The 20737-nt window shown below is 43.0% G+C and overlaps 1 protein-coding gene across 2 annotated transcripts in view; it reads left to right on the top strand.

The window, feature by feature from the left end:
- PLBD1 (phospholipase B domain containing 1) overlaps positions 1-20737 on the top strand; it is a 55827-nt gene that overhangs the window by 16548 nt on the left and 18542 nt on the right. For both annotated transcript variants that reach the window (XM_026502375.4, XM_044385217.3), the window contains exons 2-6: positions 1413-1632; positions 11727-11810; positions 13154-13292; positions 14659-14799; positions 15240-15384. In XM_026502375.4, coding sequence (XP_026358160.2) covers positions 1413-1632; positions 11727-11810; positions 13154-13292; positions 14659-14799; positions 15240-15384 — 729 coding nt within the window. The remainder of the gene's footprint in view (positions 1-1412; positions 1633-11726; positions 11811-13153; positions 13293-14658; positions 14800-15239; positions 15385-20737) is intronic.

Below are 20737 nucleotides of genomic sequence, written 5' to 3'. Positions count from 1 at the left end.
AGACGGGAAGGGAGAGGTGCTTACGAGGCTTTGATTCAACATGAGTTTGCAGGAGAGAGACGGGGCCTGGATGGGCTTGGGCCTCAGGTGGAAAGATCACAGAAGTAGAAAGCAGAAGGTGGAGGATGGGTGGGAGAGAGTAGGAGTTCTCTCTTGGATATTTTGAATTTCTTTTGCTTATGGAATCATCTAGGTGGTGTTATCAAGTGTGCTGTCGGGTGTACAAGATAAAGAGGAATCCGTGAGCACAATGAGGAAGAAAGCAGGCAGGGAAGGAGGAGATTCAGGAGACTCATGTTGTCCGAGATTCATGGGAGGAAAGAGTTCCAACAACAAGTGGTCACCAGAGTCAAATGCTCTCGGCAGTTCATGTGACATTAGGATTCAAGGATGTTATTAGTGACCCAACCCAGAGCAGTGTCAGAAGCAGGGTGGGCATGGATGCCAGCTGCTGCCAGCTGATGGGAGGAAGATGAGGAAGTGGTGTGTGTGTTCCTCTTTCTAAAGGATGAGGTTTGAAAATGGGCCAGTCATATTCACAGCTCTCTCACCAGAACCTAGGTTAGTCCCTGACACAGCGTGCCTTATAATACTTGTAATAATTTCATGAAAGGAGTGAGAGATTCTGGCAATGGGCAAATCTGGTCCCAGGATCCAGAGACAACTTCTGTGACTGGTTTGCCCTTAGCCATGAGACAATGGAGCATGTCAGTACACTAAAGGAGGAAGAGCCACTGCAGGAAGGGAACATTAGGGTACAAGAGCAAGAAGACACAGGATGGAGCAAAGTTCCCAAGGAAAGTGAGAGGAGTCGATCCATAGCATGGGTAGAAGGATTGAGGTGAACCAGAAGAGAGAGATGGCTATAGGATTTGTAAGGATAAACTCACAAAATTATCAAGAACTTGAGAGGCTCACAGGTGATAGTTTTTTTTTTTCCCTGCAAAATAGAAATCTAATGTCATGTGTGAAGAATTAGGCAAGAAAGATAGGATAAGAAGCCTGAGAATATGGATGCTTTGGTCCAACTGACTTGGGGATCAAAAATGTTGCAGACCAGGTACTTGAACCCTATCCTTGGTTGAAGTAAGAGCTGGGCAAGGTCTCCAGCTCTGACCTTGTCCAGAATCCCATCTCTGAGGATGAAGCATTTAGACCCACCTCTATGATGCTGTAATTACTTCCCCCCACTTTTGACCTAGGTCACTGTGCTCTGACCTCATCCCCCTTGATTAGGCTCTGGTTTTTCCCCACTTATAACAAGGACTAACTATAGTGGCAGATTTCCCAATTCTAGTAGAATGGAATTCTTTAAAAGCAAATGTGTTGGAATTGTTGGTTATGTGGGAAAAAATGCATCAGCAAATCAGTTAAATGGCATTCTATTATCACTGCTTTTTCTTTTCTTCCAGAAGTCTACTATGCAACCGCGTACTGGATGCCTGCTGAAAAGACAGTGCAAGTCAAAAACATACTGGACAGGAATGGGGACGCCTATGGCTTTTACAATGACTCTATGCAAACCACAGGCTGGGGCATCCTGGAGATCAGAGCGGGGTATGGGTCTCAGACCCTGAGCAATGACATCACCATGTTTGTGGCTGGCTTTTTGGAGGGTTACCTCACTGCCCCGTAAGTACTTCAGGCGCGGTGGAGAACTACCAGGTGACTCTGTCCCTTTCTCTGTCCACCATTGGCTCTTGTCTTCCTGACATCAGACATTAGAACTGGAAAGTAGTCTGAGGTCCTCCTCATGGGATAGAAACATGATCAGAATCACATTGTCACCTCTAATCAGTACCTGCCTTGGAAGAAACAAAGCCCCCAGCTGTGGCATTCTTCCTTTCTCATGGCACTTAAAATCTTTACTTTTTGTGAAACTGTTTTAAAATACAGCTAAGCCATTTTATCCTACTAGCCATTTATTGTCTGGTAGAAAGAAAATGATGGGTGGAGTGACCGAGGAACACAAAACACAGAGTATACATTAAATTTAAAATGTAAGAGCATTTTTTTCAACAGTCTTAAAACAATACTTTCAAGTGGGCAAAGATTTTAAATTGAAATTCTGATGTCTAATATAAATATTCCTTCCAGTTCTACTGTTACTTAATTCATACATCTTTCCCGTGTCTTATGAAAATAACAAGGGTGTAGTTAATAATAACACAGTCAGGACACATCACTTTTTGAGATAAGCTCTTTAAGGAAAAGAAGGTTGCAACTCATTTAATCAAGCCTCATCCTTTCTTTGATATAAAAGTGTCTTGACGATTTGGCTTTTTTCTTTTATTTTCTGTGACCTAGATTGTTGAGGACAGTTTAACCAAACCCTATTGTGTGCTGTTACCACCTTAGTAAGTCACCCTAATAAGTGCAGTACTGATCTTAATTTGTTTCTAAGTGCTGGAGATTATATCAAATTTTGAATAACTAGTTCTTGGGCTCTGATCTCTCTTTTTTAACGAACTAGAAATTTCTGTTTTTCTTTTTTGCACCAAATTTCTGTTACCATACAGGTCCCCTTAATGGTATACTACTCTGAGATGTATAAAACTTTATGACTGGATTAAGATTTTTAAAAACATGAGCCTGGGTGGCTCAATTGGTTAAGCATCCGATTCTTGATTTTGGCTCAAGTGACGATCTCAGGATCGTGAGATTGAGCCCCTTGTCAGGTTCCGAGCTGGGCGTGGAGCCTGCTTAAGATTCTATCTCCTTCTCCCTCTGCCCCTCCCCCCCAAAATAAAATAAATTTTTTAAAAAAATGTTTAAAACTATGTTATATAAATATAAATATATATAATATATAATCTGAACTTTTCATCCTTCTCTACAAATCTGTATTTACTGTGTATCTACTACTTCTGATTGCATTATTTAAATTGAGTTGCAAGTTTAAAGAAATAATTTGGGCTGAAGTTGTATGGCTGTAAATACATTAGGTTGTCATGGATGCTATACATACTGGGCCTTTAAGGGAGACTGTGATTTGAGGGAGCGGCTCTAGTCTGAGACAGTTGTAAGGATGAGCATGTCTTCTGTGGGTACGAGTATCACAGCAGGAGCTCTGGGGAGTTTGCCAGAAGGCTTCTGACAAAGGTGGAAATTCTGATATTCTTATGTCTCAGGAAAACATAAATTTTAACATCTCACTTCTAGGGGTGACCTTATCATTTTACCCTTATTCTTAATATAAAGCATTGACTTATCCTTGAATACCTTTATCCATTGATGAAGAAGATCCATAGAAATATGGGTTAATATTGATTCTATTAGTAACATCTTAAATGCTTCTACATTAGAGTAAAAAATACTTAAATTTTATTTCTTAGAAGAAAAACACATAGCTATTATTCAGTAACTGGGGTTTTTTTGTTTGTTTGTTTGTTTACTCTGTATTTTTGCCCTATCTCTTCAAAAAAAAATTCGACATGTGTGAGTCTTTTAAGATGGAGCCACTTCCTGGGGCTCCTGGGTGGTTCAGTTGGTTGAGAGTCCAACTCTTGCTTTTGGCTCAGGTCATGATCTCAGGGTCATGAGATCAAGCCCTCTTTTGGTTCTGTGCTGGGTGTGGAACCTGCTTAAGCTTCTCTCTCCCTCTTCCTGTGGCCCTCCCCCCACCACACACCCATGCATTTCTTATAAATAAATAAATAAATAAATAAATAAATACATACATACATACATACATACATACATACAACTTCCTGCATATTGTGTCCCATTTTGAGGATCTGGCAACTTAGTCTTCCATCTCTTCAGACAAGTTGCAACAGCCTGTGAGCGTGAATGATCAGGCGTGAGGAAGAGGTGGGTCTAGTAATCTCAGTGAGGAAAAATACTGGATCATTAAGACTCTTTCTGGGAACATTTCTGCTGCAGAGAACAACCTGGAAAGAGTGCTTTAATCATAAATAACTATAACAGTCCAAAAGGAAGGCACCCCATGGGCCAGAACAAAGAACCCTTTGCGGAAGGAGTGAGTTGTGGGTCTGGTGTTTGATGGGTGAGAACAATCAACATGACTGGGAAGAGGAAGAAAATAATTCTGGGCAGAAAGAAACAGAACAAAGTACTGAAAAAAGGCAATAAGCTTGAAATGAGTAAGGTGCATTTACAAATGAATGAGGAGTAGAGGCTCTGTTGATTAGTCAGAGGCCTACAGGTTTAGAAATGCAGATGGGGCTGTATCATGGAAGGCTTTGGATGTCATTCTTCATTTCAATCATAGGGTGCTCAAAGGTTTCTTGAATTTGAAAGACAACGTCTCTGTTTGGTATTCAGTACTGACAACTCAAGGATGTCACCTGCTCCAAGGATGGGCTTCCCCTATATGCAGTACCAAGAGTCTTGAGAGGACCTCTGCCCTGCAGAGACTTTGATAGATCTCATGGAACAAAAGATGTTGGTGATCAGGAAGAAGTGTGACAAAGAACCGAAGGGGCTGGATGGAAGAGAGAACTCAGGTATTTGTCTATTTGAAGAAGAGAACAAAAAAGAGAAAGAGAAGGAGGAGAGGACAAAAAGGGAAAAAAGGAAGGGAGGAAGGAGAACAGAACCAAAAAGAGGAAAAGGAAGAATTACAACCAAAACTATCGTTAGAAGGGCATTTCCCATGAGCACCTCTTAAGAGGCTGTCATTCTAATCGCATGCCTGAAAAATCAGGTAAGTAGGGAGATTTCCCAGCTTGCACTGCAAGGACTTACTCTGTGCCTAGCTCGAAGCTGACAAATAGTGGGACGTGGCCCAGCATGCTTAGAACACCCTGGCAACGGGCTAGAGAACAGAGAAGAAGGGAAGAGCCTCTCGATTTCCTCCCTCTTCTGATCTGGTCCAGGAGAAGGCTTGCCATACATTCTGTTGCCCAAGAGCTCATTTCGAAGGAAGGAGATCCGCGAAATGGAATGGAGAAGCTGGGCTGCCCTGCCAGTGACAAGAGCTCCAGGAGGGAGACAGAATAGAGAGCATACTGGAAGGAATCATGGGATTGCGACTCCCAGACCGGAGGCACCGCCAGGACCTGTTGCAGTTGGCAGCACAGCTGTGTGGTCACCGTCACTGTCTTCCATTATCTGAGAAGCAATAGCATCTTCATGCACACACATCATTTCTTCCATCTGAAACCTGTACTCCTGGGGACTGTGACTTGGGGGTGTTTGCAAGGTGTGATTCCACTTACCAAGACACAGCCTTGGAGCAAAAGCGTCTGAGCCTGGGCTGAGAAGGTGAATTTATGCCAAAGTCCAAAAGAAAGAGCCACCTTTCCTTGTTTTCCTTTTTTTTTTTTTAAGATTTATTTATTTATCTGAGAGAGAGAGCATGGATGGGCGCACATGCAAGCAGAGGGAGAGAATCTCAAGCAGACTTGGTGCTCAGTGCAGAGCCCCATGCGGGGCTCAATCTCACGACCCTGAGATCATGACCTGAGCTGAAACCAAGAGTCCCACGCTTAACCGACTGAGCCACCGAGGCGCACCCTCTTTGTTTTCCTTTCAGCTTGCAAAGTTGCTCAGGCAGCTGCTAAGAGCGGTGGGAAGTTTAGGGCCGCCATGTTCTTCCCACATCACCACATTTAAAATGGAGTCACGTTCCTTATATTCTCCAGAACCTCGAGGGGAAGAGGTGTGCGCGAGGTTGGGTATTGTGGCAGGAGCAGTTGAGATACTGTGATAAAGACCGTGGTTTAACTACCTTGGAGGAAATAATTTGCTCCATCTAACCTATGACATACTTGTGAGGCCAAATGAAAACATACAAAGAAATATCCTCAAATCCTCCATCATTTCATTTGAAGTGTTCAGTAATTGGTTGCCTCCTTGAACTCTTACGACACTCTCCAGAGAACAATTGGGACCTGGACCCAGCCCTCTGTACTTTATCACGAAGCTCTAGACCATCTACAGTCCTGTGGCCGCACAGTTACCCCGCGGGGTACACTGGAAGCATCAGGTCCAGCCACAGCATGGGGGAAGGCAGCTCTAGACATTTCCAGGGCTTCTCTCACTGTCTTGCCCTTCCTCATGCTCTCCCGCCCCCACCCATCTCCTGAGGAGCCACTTCCTGCGGGACACTGCCATTACCATGCAAACATTCCTTCCAGCTGGGCCCCTGAGCTTTCCCACGCTGCCCCGTCAGCCTGTCATACATCCCTTTCCAGCAACTCTTAGACTGCGTTCTCTGAGAGCCAGATGCAGCCTCTCCCATCTCCACCAATTGAAATATTGCTCAGCCCCCCAAGACCCATCTCACATGCTCTCTCCTCAAAGCGTTCTCTGATTCCGGTCCCACTGTATTGAGCTCCATCTCTCCCTGCCACCATCTGTTAGTGCTTTAGGGGCAGGTCCCTATCTTATTCATCTTTATATACCCCAGACACCTGGCACAGCGCTTCTGCCCCCAGCAGTTACTTAATTACATGCTGATTAGGCTTAATTGAATCCTGTGCTGTTCCAGTTCTTTAGGGATGAACCAAAAGTGTGAGGTACATATTTCCATGTAATGCAGTCTCTAGCAGCCAAATGGAGTTTCTTCTTTTGTTTTTTAATTTGTTGGGCTGGGCTCCCTAATCAGAGTATTTCATGTCTCACTAATGGTGTGTAAAAGCTGATAAACAGTCCTGCATTGGCTTTAATAAAATGAGTCATGACACCTTTCTGGAAAGAATGATGCTGAGGGTGTGGGTACCAGGTCTGCTCCAGTTTTTAATAAAGTGGCTGAGCCCATGTGTGGCTGAGGCAGCGGCTGAAATACCTCCTCTGGAATTATCTAGTTGGGATGAGCCAATTCGCTGCAACCAACACATGTTACACTGCTTTGTGCCAGGCTCTGGGGGGAGGAAGGAAGGGGGTGAGTTCGCTCCTGAGTACATTCTTCAAAGAGAACCCCATTTAAGTTATTATGTTGACACAACAGCTGTTAAAGCTATGATGAAAAGAGGTTCTAGCAAGATTGGGGCACACGTAGAGGAAGTAATCAAAGGTGTTCCCTTTTGTGTTTCTGGCCTACCACCAAGACACACCTCGAGAATCTCTTCCACATCCCCAGCTCGCTCCTTTGAGGTTAGAAACTCAATATGCTTCCCTCTCAAGACGGTAAGCAAAGCAAAGATAAGTGAGACACGTTCGCCTCCTCAAAAATATCAAATGGTCCATGAGCTAGTAATTATTTGGAACTTCCCATGAACCACAAAGTGCTGCTCCTTCTGACGATGACAGGGATGGCGATGACTGGCCCTCACATGACACTGTTCAAAGCATTTTACAAGTTGAATTACTTACTCCACAGCACTGTGATGTGCATGTTATTATTCCCATTATTATTGGCATGAAAACCTGAGCACAGAGAAGTGAAGTAATAAGCTGAAAGTCACACAGTAAGCACGACCACGTTGCCTATCTACAGAGTTCGAGCCGCATATACACGTACACACGCAAATGGATCAACTGCTTTAGGAAATTCTGCAGGAGCTTGTTATGGTCTCGGACCCAGAAAGTTAAAGCACGTAGAAAAGAGTAGAAGACAGCACCTGACAGGTGCTAAATGATACGGTATTAACGTGACACAGAGACTCAGGGTAGGGTGGGAGTGGGAGTACGTGTGTCTTCGTGATTCTCACATACGCATGCATGCGAGAGACGTAAAGGTACCCAAAGTCTTGGCCAACTTAGGGGGAACTTACTGATTTACACACCGCAGAGCTGAAATTAACGTAACACATCCGTGAGGCGGATCCTAGTGTTAGCTCTGCGTGATGAGAATTTGGAAGCGTGGAGAAGTTGGGCAGCTTGCTTACGGTCATACGGCCCAGAAGGAGTGAGTCAGCCTTTGAACTCAGAATTCAGAGTCTCTGCCCTTAACTGCGGTCCTGTATTGCTCTACCGCACGAAAGTGGAGGATCCCAGACCCAGGGATCAGAGAAGGGCCTCAACCTGACGAAAGTGGACTGTATTCCTCAGGGCTCCTGAAGGGGGCCGGATCCATTATCACAAGGTGGTGGAGGTTTCTCTTCCCCTGCTCTGAATGTCAGAATAGAAAAATCTGGTCCCCCCACCCCCAACAAAAAAAGAGAAATGTTCCATGATTCTAGCCCAGTTACCCATTGATGCCTCCATGCGTCCTGTCCACTGTAATGTGGACATCTTCAGCAACCACCCCCAAGTCAAGATTCGTGTTCCTCTGTTTCAGCGTCCAGCCTCGGCACTATTGACATTTTGGGTTGAATAATTCTTTGTTGCGGGGGCTGTCCTGTGCATTGCGGGTCGTTTAGCAGTAGCCCTGGCCTCTCCCCACTAGATGCCAGCAGCACCTTCCCCCCCACACCCCCTAGTGTGACAACCAAAAATGTCTACAGACGTTGTCAAATGCCCTGTGGAGGAAAAAATCACTCCGGCTGAGAAACCAAGCTCTATTTTAAAATAGACTGAAAAATTGAGAGGCTCTAGAACTCTGGATGGAGAGTGGGCAAGGTACAAGGATGAAGACTTTGGGTAAAAAGTATGAATTTTGTTTGTTTGTTTCTTTACCTAAATGAGCCTTGTAGGTCAATAGCTTACAAATTATTTTTTCCAAAACAGAACTTTATTTTCATATAAATCATTTTAAGAACCCGTTCCTCCTGATGGCAGAACATGTTACCATAGCCGTTTCTACACAAATAACTCATTATTTAAACTGAGTTCATTCAGATTGTTTCATGCCTCTTCCAAACAATCTCAGAATGGATTGGTATTCCTGCGGCATCTTGGAGGGAGGGGAGATGTTTAATCAGTGGTTTCCTTTGTCCTTCTCTGGCATCCAGCGAATTGGAACAGTCGTGTTTAGTCTTTAGCTTGGATGTCTCCCTATGTGACATCTGATGAGGCTTCTGTGGGGTCCCTGGTCTCCAGCTATATAATCAATGTCACCCGAGTTGGGAACAGTCACAAGTGTAAGTAGTCCTGCCCCCAGCTGGTCCAATGTCCACTTATTCCACGTCGGGCCATACAAAGAAATGTTTGCTCTCCAGAGCTCACTGAGGTACACAGGGCTCATGAGCCCAGACAGCCCAGGCAGCCATCTCCACTTTTCCATGAAGCCCTGGGGTGGCAACCTATGGGGTTGTTTCCGCCCCAAGCAACTAAATCACGTCATCAAACTCACAGGGAGCCTCTGTTTCCATTCACCTGGAGTGTGGTCCCTTTCTTGTCACCCACAGACCTGTCTTGTCTTATTGCTGTTCTCTCCTCAGTTTCAGAGGTGGTGGATAGAGAAACGTGATGAACTTAGTAATATAAATATGGCACCATAAAAAAATATGTGAACAAAAGTTAAATGGGATAATGCAGTTTAAAAAAAAAAATTAGAAATAATTTGAAGGAGAAGCTCTCATGAGGTGAATTTATTGAATTCAAGGATCATAAAAATAAAAGATTTCAAAGGATTTTAATGTTGTTTACCTAACTGGCAATAGAACTGTTTTCATTTTATCAGTTTCAGTTCTGGAAATTCCAAAGTATAGGGAGCCAAATTCCTGTTCTTGGAATCTGAGTCACCTCCTGTTTACAATGCCAACCTTCCTCGGTCAGTAAAAAGCATCAGATAAAAACCAGAACCAGGACCTTAGATAAATTTTCAGTCCAGAGATCACAAGGGGTTCACAAGTACCCACTTTGCTCCAACTTACAGCAAAAAGTCGATAACATATAGAAAGCATTATAGTAATATAGTGGGTCCCAGAACAAGATTAAACATCATTTGAGCCAGAAAGGGAACAGAAAACAGGGATGAGATGTGGATCCGCTGGGATCTTGGCATGAAACCAGCAGAGAGAGCCATCCCTCTGATGGGTGAAGGCCTCAGGACTTAGTGAGCTGAACCAAAGTAACCTTGCTGCTTTTGACTGTTTATAAAATTAAGAGGCCACAGAATAATTTATCCAGATGTGCATCCTTGTGTACAGATTATAAGAAGCCATGAGCTTACAATTGGGGGGCTGGGGGTGGGCCAACAAGAACCAAATCACCCATGTGCTGGTTCAAGTGGAGAAATATCTGCAACATCCCATGGGAAAGAAGTCCCCAAAAAGCCATTGTAAGACCTGGTTTTCACAGAGTCAGATGGAGTCACTTAGGGAAAAATGAGACGGGGGTGGTGGAGGTAGGGAGAGAGAGAGAGAATAGGAGAGAATAAACAATGTGAAATGCTTGCACACCAAAGTTCCAAAGTACACAAAGAAATTGAATGCTAAGAAAAACAGCCAACAAAATCAACAATAATATCATGAAAACACTCCAGATTGATTTCATAGACTGGCTTAACAAAGGCTTTAAATATGTCTAAGGCGCTCTTAGTTATAAATGATGTAAAACTTGAAGAATTTATGAAACAAAAAAGTAACAGATAAGAGGACAGGTAGATATTTTTAAAGAAACTGTGAAAAATTATAAATGAAAATTATGGAAATTAAAAAATTGATAAATAGGCAAATCGTGAACTGGACACAATCAGAGAAAAAAAATCTGAATTGGAAATTAGTATTGAGGAGTTTACATAAAACATTCCCCAAAGAAATAAAGGGTAAAAATAATTAGAGACCTGCTATTAGAGCAGTTTGATTGAGAAACTCCAAATTACATCTATTAGGAATCCCAGAAAAAGAGGCTGGAGGAAATTGCAGCTAAGCTATAACTGACGGGGTAATAGTTGAGAATTTATTAACATTTAAAAAGACACGAGTTCTTAGTTGGAAGACACATCTATTAAATTGCTACAGCATAGTGAAATTACAGAAAATTGGGGATAAATAATCTTAGAAAAAATTTTTTAGAGAGGGAGTGGGGAGGGGCAAAGGGAGAGGGAGAGAGAATCTCAAGCAGGCTTCCCGGCCAGTGTGGAGCCCAACATGGGGCTTAAACTCACCACCTCAGGGTGATCATGACCTGAGCCAAAATCAAGAGTCAGGCACTTAACTGACTGAGCCACCCAGGCGCCCCAGGGATAAATAATCTTAAAAGCTATTAGAAAGAGGGACACCTGCCTTCAGTTAAGCATCTGCCTTCAGCTCAGGTCATGATCCCAGGGTCCTGGGATCAAGTCCCGCATGAGGCTCCTTGCTCAGCTGGGAGCCTGCCGCTCCCCCTGCTTGTGCACTCTCTCTCTCTCTGACAAATCAATAAATAAAATCTTAAAAAATAAAATAAAATAAATCTATATCTAGTGACGGTATAGAAACATGCATTAGAGTAATAAATCACCCATTCAAGATTGGAGGTACCTCCATGGAGAAGGGTATGGAATTAGCGTCCGAGAACTGTACACAGGGGCTTCAGCTCTATCTAATGTTGTTTTTCTTTTTTTTTAAGATTTTACTTTTGAGTAATCTCTACTCCCAACATGGGACTCGAACTCACAACCTGGAGAGCAGGAGTCGCAGGCTCTACTGACTGAGCCAGCCAGGCGCCTCTCTAATGTTTTGTTTCTATTTAAAACTATCTGCACAAACATGGCAAAATGTAATGACTTTAATAAAGTTGGGTAGAGATACTTGGGTGTTGGTTTTATTAGATGCTTTTCCATATGTTGGAAATATTTCTCAATTTTAAATTGTGCGTTTGATTTTTTAAAAAGATAGGGGAGTTTTGCAATAGGGAAACCTTATAGTTAGTCCAAAAATTGTATAATTTGCTATGATGGACTACTGTAGGAGGAAAAATAGAAACGTAACCGCTTTCTTCTCTTGTTTCAGACAAATGTATGACCACTTCGTTAACCTCTACCCACAGCTGATTAAGAAACCTTCCATTGTGGATAAAGTGCAAGATTTTATGGCGTATGTATAATAGCTTTCCTCTTGTTGTTACTGAGACCGCAGGGCCTGAATCTGTCATTGCAAACAGCAATTTTTCCTTGGCCAATTTGCTTTTCTACGTCTTAGGCAGGACTCCAGAACTGTTCTCGTAGTAAGGTTTAGCACATTTTGGTAATGACATGAAGACTGGTTGCAGACAAGGTGTCCTCTCATTTGGGCTCTTTCAAAGGTCAGGTTGAATATCATTATCGATTACACATCTGGAGGAAGATACTATCAGCATAAGGAAGGCAAAGTTAAATGCCTGAGCTTCTGCCTGCGGGCCCCTCTCCTCCAGGGATCCCTCCTCCTGCCTCTCTGAGGTGCTCCTGTGTCATGGGCCTGCTTACTCAACCCAGCTGGAGTGCTGGCTGTGATCTAGTCCTTATTCTTAACATCCTCGGAGAACACGGCCATTGTAAGCAAGTTTCCTCAAGACTTAGTAATTCTCGATACTCAGAAAAGTTGTTTTCTATTCCTTTCACATGTGGGATTTGTTTTATAGTTGGGACTGTGATTAGTTTGGGGACAAAAGGGCCCCTGGTTTGGCCCTCCAAATCATACACCGAGCAACCTCTTCGTCGAATGCTGAAGTCCTGCAGAGAGCATCATTGCAAATTATTGGGCTAGACGCCGTGAAGCAATGACCTTGTATTCTCAGGCTGATCTGGAGACAGCCTGAACAAATCAGAATCGCTTTCAGTATACAAAATTATGTCAAACCATTCCCTAGAAAGCGCAGAGAACTGAAAGAGGAGAGACAGAACGGAAGGACGATAAAAAGCAAGACTCTCTTGCTAAGCATGCTAGGACAGAGGTGTTGAGCAGTTCCTGGCAGCAACCGAAATAGAATGAACCATAAACTATGAAAACGATCGGAGAGAAATATAAACATATATAAACGCCCCTGTCCTTAGGAGATTTTTTGTTGTTGTTGTTAACTTAACGACTTCCATATTAAAAAAAAGAAAAAGTTAATGACGTATCCGTACTGATTTAGTGAGATATCATGGTTTTATATGAAATGCATTTGGATGGCCTATCCTTGACTTTTGTAGATTTCAGTATCACAAGAAGCTAAATGTTAGAACTAGATAGAGCATGCAGGAAGCTATCAAGGAAGAGTCATAGACCTGGGAAGAAATTGAAAATCATTTAGGATTTCCCCTGATAGCCTTTCAAAGTGATTGGAATGTTACAAGATCCAGAATGTAAATTACAGTAGCCTAAATATCTGAATATATAATCTCTAAATGCCTTGGTTTAATTTAACTTTGGATAAGCAACCATGGAGATCTGTAGGGCAAATCTAATTTCTCTTGCAGGAAGCAGGATCAGTGGACCCGGAAAAACATCAAAGATTACAAGGATGACCCGTTTTGGAGACATACAGGCTATGTTATGACACAAATGGATGGGCTGTATGTAGGAGCAATGAAGAGGGCTACGTTAGAAAAGACAAAGGTAAGGTTTTTGAAAAGCTGCTCAGAATGTATATTGGCATTTGGCAATATTATTGCCAAGAATATTGAAAGTTATCTTTAAAACATGACAAGACTATTGAAAGAATGGCAAGAATATTGAAAATTATCTTTAAAATAACATTGCAATATAAATGGTAAATTGGAGGCAGGATGGTACATGAGCAAATGGAGGGTAGGAGTGAGGAGCATTTCCACTATAGAACTTACCATAATTTTTTCTTAAAGATTTTTGTTTATTTGAGAGAGAGAGAGAGCAGGGGAAGGGGCAGAGGGAGAGTCAGAGAGAGAATCCCAAACAGACTGCCCGTGGAGCCCGGAGCTCGACGTGGGGCTCGATCCCACGACCCCAAAATCATGACCTGAGCCGAAATCAAGAGTCTGATGCTCAATTGACTGAGCCACCCAGGTGCCCCTATCATAATTGTTAAAATCTTGAATAATGAAAGTATTATTTTTTCAAAGGACAACACAAAGAAAATATGTATACATAAATATTCAGGTTCTGGTTTTTGCTTTTCTTTTGCTTTTGTTTTCTGGTTAGCATGTCATTGGTGTTTGTCTTTTCACCAACTCTGCCTAAAAACCAGTTTGTAGATGACCAGTTCCCGGCTACTCTGGTGGACTGACTCTTGCTGGCACAAAGTTCATGTTCGAGTCTGATCATTGCTTTGAGGTAAACAGTGTCGAGCCAGTTAGGCCTCCATGAAGCCCACAATCAAAATCAAAAAGCATCTTAGTTGAATATTTTGCTGTAAAGCAGTGATTCTCCACTCTGGGCAGTCTCCCTCCAGAGCCTCGCTGGCAATGCCTGGAGACGTTTCTGGTCATTAAAACCAGGAGGGTGTTGCTGATACTAATGGGGTGAGGTCAGGGATGCTACTAAATGTTTTACAGTGCACAACCCCACACAAGAAAGAATTATTTGGCCCCAAATACCACTAGTGTTTTGGGTATCGAAACATGCCAAAGCGTCTCTTACAAACCATAAGGTAATAATTTTTTTTTAAAGATTTTATTTTTTTGACAGAGAGAAACAGCAAGAGAGGGAACACAAGCAGGGGGAGTGGGAGAGGGAGAAGTAGGCTTCCCGCTGAGCAGGGAGCCCGATGCGGGGCTCGATCCCAGGACCCTGGGATCATGACCTGAGCCGAAGGCAGACGCTTAACGACGGAGCCACCCAGGCGCCCCAATAGTTCTTTTATAAGCTACAATAAAATCTAGTGCATTTGTTCCATTAGAGACCCTTCCCAAAGGAATAACTGAATGGATCCCTGACAACAGAAAAACGAGAAAATGACATCCATCTGTCACAAATCAGTGTTACGAGCAGTCTTTGTCTTTCCCAGCCCATGACCCTGTTCCAGATTCAGTTCCTAAATGCCGTCGGAGATCTGCTGGATCTGATTCCCTCGGTTTCTCCCACAAAAAATTCCAGCCTGAAGGTTTTTAAGAGATGGGACATGGGACACTGCTCTGCTCTTATTAAGGTGAGACACATAGCAGCCTTTCTCTTCTTCCTTGCTCTGGGCCACGCAGACTTTTTCTGTGTCAACCCAAGTGTGGCCACATCTCAACCGTGGCTCGAGCCATCTATCAGCTCATGGTTCCTTTGTCTAGAAGTTAAGAACTGGAAGGAGCTGATGGAGGGAATTGGAAGTACGTGATGTTACCTCTGTTTCTTCCACCATTCCTCCCATGCCATATGGACCTACCACTCCCACCTCCCACAGTCTTCCATTTTGGATACTTGGAAGACAGAGTCTGTCTGTTTGGTGCACACTAAGGGTTAATGATGTGCTCCTTGGCCATATTTTCTGATAATAAATACAGCAATGAACACCCAAATTGACACAATCCCTGTACACTTCCCACGCTTGTAGTCAGTTATCTATATACTTTGCGTCATTCACTATGATTCTGGCTATAGGTTCTTCCTGGATTTGAGAACATCTTTTTTGCTCACTCAAGCTGGTACACATACGCAGCCATGCTCAGGATATATAAACACTGGGACTTCAACATCAAAGATAAAGACACCAGCAGTAGTCGCCTCTCTTTCAGCAGTTACCCAGGTAAATAAATTTAGAGGGACATCGGAGTACCCCGAGTATTCTTTCAGAAGGAAACCTTGGTGATTCAGAGTAACTGGAATGGGAGAAGAAATCTTTAGAGGTTAGTATGCATGAACGAAGGTTGATTTTCAGAATGCCTTTTGAAGAAAGACAGCTCTAATGCTTTTATTTAATGGGATGGTGTAAACAAAGTTAACCGCTGCCGAAAGTTCACTTCAACAAATGCCAAGTGAGGTATGAGGCACTTCCCTAGGCTGTGAGGTGGAAGCCAGGTTGGGCAACAGAGATCCTGCTCTCGGTGTCTCCTCGAGGGCCTGTTTCTTTTATTCGTCATAGTATCCACAGAACTTAACCTAGTTTCTTTTATTCGTCATAGTATCCACAGAACTCAACCTAGTTAAGCACCTTGGACTTAATCAATTTTTGCTGAATGAATGGATGGATGGATGCGTAAGCTTATAAATCTTACACTAGCAAGATGAGTACAATACAGATAATGATGGTATTATTACTGGGTGCTGTGCGTGCTACAGCCGAAATGTAAGGAACGTTATGAGTATTCAAAAGAGGGTCAGCTCATACTGGATTGTCAGGGGAAGGAAAGAAAGGCTGACACTTGAGATGAACCATGAATGATGACTAGAATTTGAACAGGTGGAGATCGGTGGGAAGGACAGTCTCTGTGGAGTGGGAGTTGCAAGTTCCTATTCTCAAAGGGGCCAGGCAGGTAATGTAAAATGGATAAAGGGAGGCTGGTGTAAGAAACTAAAAGTGAAAACGATTGTAGCAAACACATGACCCATTGGAAGGGTGCCAAGTGCTTAGCTCCCACTGACTGCTGTCACTCAGCACTATGGAGGTCAGCGTTACCAGGTCCTCCAACTGCTGAAGATAGAAATACGGATTCAACAAACCCCACTGTGTGAACCTTACAAAGCATGTCTGCTAGCTGGAAGGGCCCCCTCGGTTGTAGGTGTGCAACCTCTTCAGGGAACATCACAGGTAAAGGCAAGGGGAAAATTCTTACCAAGCACCTAAGAGTCCAACACGGATACAAGGTGGACACTTCCGACCTTTAATTCCATATTTGTAACTTACAGGGCGGTTATACCGACCACCTGTTGTATCTATCTGCCTTTGTCAGAGTATCATTACCCCTTCTGGTATTATTATTTCTGGTAGGATTAATAGCATCCTATTAAGAATTCTGATCAGTGGCATAACTTGGTCTCTTTCTGTCCTTGGGACCCGATCCTTCCTTTGAAAACACTTTGATTTCATCTTCGTCGTTGCTTAATTGTTTTAGTATAGAGGCGGCTGGGCACTCCTCTCTGAGTTAGACTGTGTTTTGACTTCTTTGTATTCCTTTAGACTGAAATTTAAGGACAGCAAGAGACCGAGGCCAGTCAAATATTCATATTCTTCCTCTTATTTGCAATAAAACGCAATGTTCCGATGTTACCTGCACTGCTCTGACGTCTCTGCGGAATGGTCTTGTTCCATAGTCTTAATAACCCTGGATCCCAAAGGTGGTGATAGGGAAACTCATGGAGGACTTTCCTTTGAAATGTGGAAGTCTGTTAACATTTGCACATGTGAATCTATCTTTCCAGAATAGATACGTCGATAATAGAAATTTTTTTAGAGCATTTGAACCGAGAGAAAACAAGCCTTTTTTTTAACCCCAAGGTGTTTTTACGGGAGCTAGTGTAGCAGAGTGATTCATATTTTCTTTAATTGGACAGTTTTGTTCTCAGCAGCAAACATGAGAAATGTGTAGGATCTCATTTCTGTTACAAAGAATTATTTGATTAAAGGATCTGTGCACCACTTTGGATTCATGCAGTACATATGGAGCTAAGCTTTGCCGTCAACTTCATTCCCTGCGCGCTGTCGATCCCGGAACAAAGCTGGGTGGCTTGTCTGTTTGTTGCTGGTGTTGGTGGAGGAGTGCCATGGTAGATGGAGTGGATTACGAGTGTGGTGTCAGGACCTGGAGGCTCTTCGTGATATGAGCAAGGATATTAAGGATATTAAGAATTGCTGAGTCAGAACAGAAACATCAAGTCATGAAATATTTGTGACGTGGCTGAGACACGTATGAAAGATGACAGTAACTGGGATGGTATGGAGACCATTATACTAAAGATACAAATAACCCTGTGAAGATTTCAAATGCACCTATCCGTACTTTTTTTTTATTTTAATGTTTTTTTATTATATTTGTGTTATTATATTGTGTTAGTCACCATACAGTACATACAGTACATGGTTTCTGATGTAAAGTTCGATGATTCATTAGTTGCGTACAACACCCAGTGCACCATGCGATACGTGCCCTCCTTACTACCCATCACCAGCCTATCCCATTCCCCCACCCCCCTCCCCTCTGAAGCCCTCAGTCATAGTCTCTCATGCTTCGTTCCCCATTCTGATTACCCTCCCTCTCTTTATCCCTTTCTTCCCCTACCGATCATCCTAGTTCTTATGTTCCATAGATGAGAGAAATCATATGATAATTGTCTTTCTCTGCTTGAGTTATTTCACTTAGCATTATCTCCTCCAGTGCCATCCATGTTGCAGCAAATGTTGAGAACTCGTTCTTTTTTTTTTTTTAAGATTTTATTTATTTATTCGACAGAGATAGAGACAGCCAGCGAGAGAGGGAACACAAGCAGGGGGAGTGGGAGAGGAAGAAGCAGGCTCATAGTGGAAGAGCCTGATGTGGGGCTCGATCCCATAATGCCAGGATCACGCCCTGAGCCGAAGGCAGGTGCTTAACCGCTGTGCCACCCAGACGCCCCAGAGAACTCGTTCTTTCTGATAGCTGAGTAATATTCCATTGTATATATGGACCACAGCTTCTTAATCCATTCATCTGTTGAAGGGCATCTCGGCTCCTTCCACGATTTAGCTATTGTGGACAATGCTGCTATGAACATTGGGGTGCATATGGCCCTTCTCTTCACTACATCTGTATCTTTGGGGTAAATACCCAGTAGTGCAATGGCTGGGTCATAGGATATCTCAATTTTTAACTTTTTAAGGGACCTCCACACTGTTTTCCAGAGTGGCTGTACCAATTTGCATTCCCACCAACAATGTAGGAGGGATCCCCTTTCTCCACATCCTCTCCAGCAGTTGTTGTTTCTTGCCTTGTCAATTTGTGCCATTCTAACTGGCGTAAGGTGGTATCTTAGTGTGGTTTTGATTTGAATTTCCCTGATGGCTAATGATTTTGAACATTTTTTCATGTGTCTGTTAGCCATTTGTATGTCATCATTGGAAAAGTGTCTGTTCATATCTTCTGCCCATTTTATGATTTGTTTCTTTGTTTCTCGTGTATTGAGTTTGAGAAGTTCTTTGTAGATCTTGGATACCAGTCTTTTATCTGTAGCATCATTTGCAGATATATTCTCCCATTCCGTGGGCTGCCTCTTAGTTTTTTTGACTGTTTCCTTGGCTGTGCAGAAGCTTTTTATCTTGATGAAGTCCCACAAGTTCATTTTATCTTTTGTTTCTCTTGCCTTTGGAGATGTGTCATTGCTTTGGCCGATGTCGTAGAGGTTGCTGCCTATGTTCTCCTCTAGGATTTTGATGGATTCCTGTCACACATCGAGGTCTTTCATCCATTTGGAGTTTATCTTTGTGTATGGTGTGAGAGAGTGGTCAAGTTTCATTCTTTTGCATGTAGCTGTCCAATTTTCCCAGCACCATTTATTGAAGAAACTGTCTTTTTCCCACCGGATGTTTTTTCCTGCTTTATCAAATATTAGTTGCCCAAAGAGCCGAGGGTCCGTTTCTGGGTTCTCTATTCTGTTCCATTGGTCTATGTGTCTGTTTTTGTGCCAGTACCACGCTGTCTTTGTGATCACAGCTTTGTATCCGTACTTTCATAATACATCATGACCCCCCACTCTTGCCCGGTTCTGTGGAAGTGACCACCAAGATGATTGTCCTGAAAAACACTAAAGCTTCAAGACACCAAGACATTTTTTTGTTTTGAGGTTGTCAGAAAGGAAAATGGTAGAGCTTGGACAGCCGTAAACTGTTCCTCCACGTACGAAATCCAATAATTTTACTTTGGCGAGCCTCGGTCTTCTCATCTGTAGAATGAGACTAACATAAAGGCTGACTTCATAAAGTTGTAAACATTATGTAATTTATGTATTCATCTACAATTTTCTATGAAATTGTCATGTTAGGCAAAATATTTATGAAGGGAAACAGGACAGATGCGGTCCCTTTTCTAACAAAATTTGTATTCTGGTGGAAGAGACAAATAAAAAAGCAATGATCAAAGTGTGATTGGTGTAATAATAGGGAAGACTAGTTTGGGGATGTTGCGATAGCTTCCAAGAGAAAGTAAAATTTAAGTTGAGGTGCAAAAACGAGCATAAATAAGCCGGCAAATGGGGACAATGGGGCGATAAAATGTTCTGTGTGGGCCAAGCAGCGTGTGTAAAGGCCTGTAGGCAAGAAAAAAATGTGGAGAAGTCCAGAAAGAGGGAATAGAGGACAATGCAAGACCATTCAAGTGACAAGTGGTAGAAGCGACATTAATAGATTTGCGTTTTAGAATTACTTGGCCCACAAGAGAAGGAGGAGGAGGAGAGTGGCTGCCAAGAGAACATTTAGAAGCCTGAGGCAATAATCCAGGTGCCTCAAGCCATGTAAGGTTTTGCAGATGGTCAGTCACGATGTGGAAGGAATATTGAGATCCATCTTCAAGAAGAGAACAGTATCCACAATGACTGCTGAATCACTCTAGCAATTCAGGAATTTCTATGGGTTCCCGTTGTCCTAGCCAGAATCTTTGAGAGCTAATTACCTAACGGGAGCTGTCGGAAGGGCACTTGCAAAGTCGTCCTCCAGCATAGGAGAATAGAAGAAACAGTAGTAACCCGGCACACGCAGACTTATCTAAGTCAGTCTCACGCTCTGTGCTCACCAGCGCCCCGGGTGACTCCATATGTCAAGGAAACAAATTAATATAATAACTCCCGTCTTCATCCAGAAAAGGTAAGGTGACTTGGTATAGTCGCCTTAATAGTTTCCATCTTTTCCAGAATGTTTTTTAAAAAAACTCAGTAGGCCTTTCCTTTACCCTTGGGGAAAATATTTCACCTGAAGATACTAACATGAAATGTCCTGAGAAAGTCAGAAGTAGACCACAAGTGTGCCAGGCACTGGTAAACCTCGGGACTACCCTCAGGCCCAGGTGAGCGATGTTCCAGCTTTGTAGTGCCTTCCTCAGAATTCCCTGAGTGCCCCCTCCAGCACCTCGAGACCAGCCAGGCTGGCAGTACTGGGCACACGTGACCCATGTGTGTCTTATTTAGCGGGTGCCTGG

This window comes from Ursus arctos, unplaced genomic scaffold (genome assembly GCF_023065955.2).
Source record: "Ursus arctos isolate Adak ecotype North America unplaced genomic scaffold, UrsArc2.0 scaffold_26, whole genome shotgun sequence".
NCBI classification, from domain to species: Eukaryota; Metazoa; Chordata; class Mammalia; order Carnivora; family Ursidae; genus Ursus; species Ursus arctos.
Note: the sequence above shows the minus strand (reverse complement) of the source record. Positions and strands in the feature narration are given on the sequence as shown.